At 30.5% G+C, this 4,657-nt stretch overlaps 1 protein-coding gene across 1 annotated transcript; it reads left to right on the top strand.

Annotated features, from left to right (window-relative positions):
- The first annotated feature begins 3,112 nt into the window (after window positions 1-3,112).
- On the top strand, window positions 3,113-3,737 carry LOC106326504. Its single transcript, XM_013764474.1, has one exon. It carries the CDS (start codon window positions 3,234-3,236, stop codon window positions 3,735-3,737), a length of 504 nt encoding a protein of 167 aa, XP_013619928.1. The 5' UTR covers window positions 3,113-3,233.
- Window positions 3,738-4,657: the final 920 nt, after the last annotated feature.

Genomic DNA, 4,657 nt, shown 5'->3' with positions numbered 1-4,657 from the left:
CTTTGAATATTATCTAATATGTTTTCAATTTTAATTTTAATTTTATATTTTCGAATTTAAATTTCAAAAATTTTATTTTTAAAAAAAAAAATATTTTTTTTTGAAATTCCGAGGAAATGAACCCTCGGAAATTTCCGACCAACATTTCCTCGGAATATACCGAGGGACTCCTTCCTCGGAATATACCGAGAGACTCATTCTTCGGAATTTTCCGAGGGCTCCGTTCTTCGGAAATACCCGATGAAAATTCCGAGGAACATTTCGTCGGAACCTCCGAGGTAAATTCCGAGGAAGTTCTCCCTCGGTATATTCCGAGGACCTTTGCGACGAACTGGTGGTCCTCGGAGTTTCCTCGGAATTCCGTCGAAAATTTTCGAAGGATTTCCGAGGAAAAATGAATTTCCAAGGATTTGTTTCGTCGGTATGTCGTCGGAATAACGTTATTCCGACGACATACCGACGATTTTTTCCCTCGGTATGCCTCTGTTTTATTGTAGTGCATATTAATAGTAGGCAATAATTTATTGATCAACAAATAAAGAAGAAAATATATTGAGCAATATGATAAGGACCAATCATGTATGTTTGATATTTTTTTCCCTATCAATTGCTTTTAAATATTTTATTTCATTTATTTCATTCATTTTCAAATCAAACATAAAATTTTCTCAAAGTTTTAGTTTCACATTTTATTTCATTTTATGTAACAATTTGTTTTAGACAAATTTATTATAGAATAATATAAATTATATTATTTATATATTATATTCTGTTAACAAATTTAACGAATATTATATATATTTAGTTACATACCACAGTTATTATATAACTTTTTGAGATATTTAGGTTTTAGTGATTTTTGTATCTTGTAAAAATATATTATTTCACTAGATCATATATAGAAGTAGAGAAATAAAAACACATATACTTTATAATTTGTTATCTTTCCAAGCTTTAAAATTCATACTAGGACCAGGGGCAAATGCACTTGATGGGGAACTAGATTACGTGCCTCCAGATAAGTTTTAATATTCTTAAAATAATTAGTACAAAATTTACTTTAACAAATAGTTTAAACAGTGTGAAATACTCCAACTAACTCAAAAAAATTAATAGTGCCTATGGTTGAAGATGTTTCTAAATCCGCCACTACTGCTTCCCATATACAAATCGATACTTTTGTGGATCTATGATGGCACGGTCATTGGTTTAGGAATGAATTGTCGTGATAGTTGTGAACAAGAGAAGTTTAGCCTGTAAAATTACTGTTTGAATTTTTGACGATGTATGCAAAAAATAGAAGGTAAGCTAGCTATGAGTTATCTTGCCTGAAAAAAAAAGGAAATATACTCGCAATTCATAATGAGACAGACTACTCTGGGATATGGTGGTTGGCTGGTCTTTTCTTTAGAAATATATGATATTCATCTCTAACAGATTTTGAAAGTTTTGGTCTATTTTATATTTTGTGTGTAAAATGTCTGTACCGAATAGTAGGGACCCTTATATATAGCAACTATTTTACAAACTAAAGTTTGATATAATAAAATGAGTAGTCATTAGTCAATGTAATAAAAGGGAACAATACCCAAACATGCATCATGTATCTGGATGATGAAATGAACAGATCCATCTTATGATTACCATTGTAAACAACCGCAGCACTGATGAGAGGTCTTTTCAACTCAAACGCACACAAAAATCGATGGGGTCTTGTATGAGACGATAAAGGATAGTTTGGAAAAAGATAAAGTGACCTCTTTAATTTGTTAAAAGTAAAACAGTCAGATAAGAAAAAAACTCATCAAATCATGCGTTGAATAATTTTACCCACCAATATGAATCAAACCGACGTAATACCCCTGTTCGGGAACGCGCTAGGCGCTAGTCGGGCGGTCGGGTTGGGCCTAGCGCCTAAAGAGAAAATCGGGGATTAATCGGAAATTATGCGGGACAGAATTTTTAGATGGTTTACTATGTTATAAGACATGTTAATCTTTAATTGTGTATAACATTAATACATTTTCATGTTTAAGATTGTATAAAACACACAAATAGAATATATAAACTTAATATAGTGTAATTTTCATCAAAATTATGAATATAAATGATATTTATAAAATTTTAGATCAAATAAATAAATAAAAATATTATTAAAAATAAAAAAAAATAAAAAAAATAAAAAAATAAAATAAAAAATAAATAAAAAAATAGATTAGGCGGCCGCCTAGGCGGCTAGGCGGTCATTTAGGCGGTCTAGGCGGAAAAAAATCGGATATCCGATTTTTTAAACCGATTTGGCATAAATCGGGGCGGAAAAGTGACGCGTAACGCATAGGCGGCCGCCTAGACGGCTAGGCGGCCGAGTTTTAGAACAGGGCGTAATACTAGTTGACAACAACAAAAATCGACAAAGTTAGGAAATGGATTCTGTTAGTTTGAGGTGATAAACTAAACCGGAATAGAACAACTAATAAAACAAAAATTTCTATATAAATACTTTGTAGTCCTAGATAAAGAGTCAGAAATATGATTTTGCACTATCTTTTCTAATTCTCTTGCAAAGCTTGGCAAATATGAAATTCTTAATCACAGTGATCAAATCTTTACAATCCGTACCAAAACTTTGACATGTTCGAGCTCTCGTTAAAGATGAAACATATGTAATCTATACTTCAATCAAACCTGGTTCTCTGTATTAATTGAATTTAACCGCGTATAGTTGGTATGCTGCTGTTGGAGGTTGTAGTTTGATTGTATCTCTTTGTATCTTTGATAGGTTAAGAAATCATCTTTAAAATATTATTTTGGTACTATATAATTATTCTTGATTATTTTTCATAAAACTAATAATCATCCTTAATTAATGGGCTTCACATGTATTACCAACCTCCAAAACTTTTTTTAAAGTGTTTTATTTTTCTTAATTCAAAATACATGCAAAAACCAAGACACATCATTTTGCTCGAGAAATTAGTTGCAGGTGTATAATTATAAATATAAAGAGTGAGAAAAAACAGAGCTTGTCTGAAACTTTTCAAGAACTCAGATTAGTCTTTTTCATTAAAATATATATTACTCTAATCTAGATCCATAAAGAGTGAAACTAAGATTAAAGATTTAAATCCGATATAACTCAATATATCCGTTAGTTAACATCAATGGATAACGAGACATTATTCTGAACTTCTCTTTAGCTCTGTTGTTGTTTTCTTAAATCAAGTTTCCGTGGAATGATGAAAATGGTGAAGAAAACTGATGAAGAAAATCACTTTTCTTGGTGCTGTTTTCTTTCACATTCGCCATTGCTGTTTTTCCTTGTAACCCTTATTACATTTCTAGTTTTCCTCTATCTTTTAAGCTCTTATGGATTCTCTTCTCTTCTAGTAACCATCGCAATCTTGTTCATCTCTACTTCTCTTTTCTTTCTAAGATTCTTCAAGAAAAGGACTGGAGTCTATTTGGTTGAAAGATCTGAAAAAGAAGGGGATAACAATGATGATAATGCTGGTAATGATGAAGATGCTGATGATGAACATGGGGATGAAGACGATGATGGTCTTATTGAGATTTTTCTTGTGAATGAAGAAGCAGAAGCTGTAGAGGCAGTGAGGAACATTAATCAGAGTCTTCAGAGAATTAGGGTTGACGAAGAAGAAGAGATAAATGATGTGAATATGGAAGAAGAAGATAATTTTATTGAGATTGATATTTCTATTGGATCTATTAAAAGATAAGTAAATGAAAATTAAGTTTATGATTTTTTTTTTCAAATGTACAAAGGGAATTCAACGCTAAATAAAATATTGGAGTTTTTGATAAATGGTGATTAGGATCTAGTGTTTAATTTATGATAAAAATCACTCATTTTATTGATTCAATTAGCTTTGATTAGGGGTGGGCAAAAAACCAAACCAAACCGAACTAAACCGACCCAACCGAACTTAAACCGATCCAAACCAAACCAAAGTATATGTCTAACCCATTTGGTTCAGTATTTTATCAACCCAAATGGTTCGGTTTGGTTGGTTTCAAATCAAACCAAACCAAAAAAATCGAACCAAATATTAAGATTTAATATATTTAACCATTTAGCGTAAACAACTAAACATAATTTTATACATAATTTTTAATGAATAGTATAAGCACAACTAAAAAAAATAAAATAAAATAATATGAATCTCATACATTAACATCAAAACGAAATTTTTTTATGATATTTATATTAGGTTTGAAGGTAATAATATAAAATTATTGGACTACATTTTCTACGTATTTATTGTGATGTTTGGTTTTACGTTTAAATATGAAGAAAATAATGATTCAATATCAAATGTTGATTTGTTTATATTTTTATAAATCATATTTTTGTAGTTGAACTAGAAAAAAATTAAAAAATAAATTCGGTTGAACTAAGAAATACAAACAAAACCAAATTAAACCAAACTAAATACAAACCAAATCGAACTAAAACCGAACTGGACACAAACCAAACCGAACATAAACCAAACTATACTAATTTTGGTTGACTTTGGTTCAAGATTTCTTAGACCCAAATAACCCAAACCAAACCCAACCCGTAATTAAATCGAAATGCTAACCCCTAGCTTTGATGGATAGTGCTAATTAAATTCTTTGAAGGTGATTGTGTCGTTCC

This window comes from Brassica oleracea, chromosome C2, assembly GCF_000695525.1.
Source record: "Brassica oleracea var. oleracea cultivar TO1000 chromosome C2, BOL, whole genome shotgun sequence".
Classification (NCBI taxonomy): Eukaryota; Viridiplantae; Streptophyta; class Magnoliopsida; order Brassicales; family Brassicaceae; genus Brassica; species Brassica oleracea.
The sequence above is the reverse complement of the archived record's forward strand: the minus strand, read 5'-3'. Positions and strand labels throughout refer to the sequence as shown.

Coding starts and splice junctions, on each gene's coding strand:
- LOC106326504 (XM_013764474.1), top strand. CDS start 3,234: ATGATGAAAATGGTGAAGAAAACTGATGAAGAAAATCACTTTTCTTGG.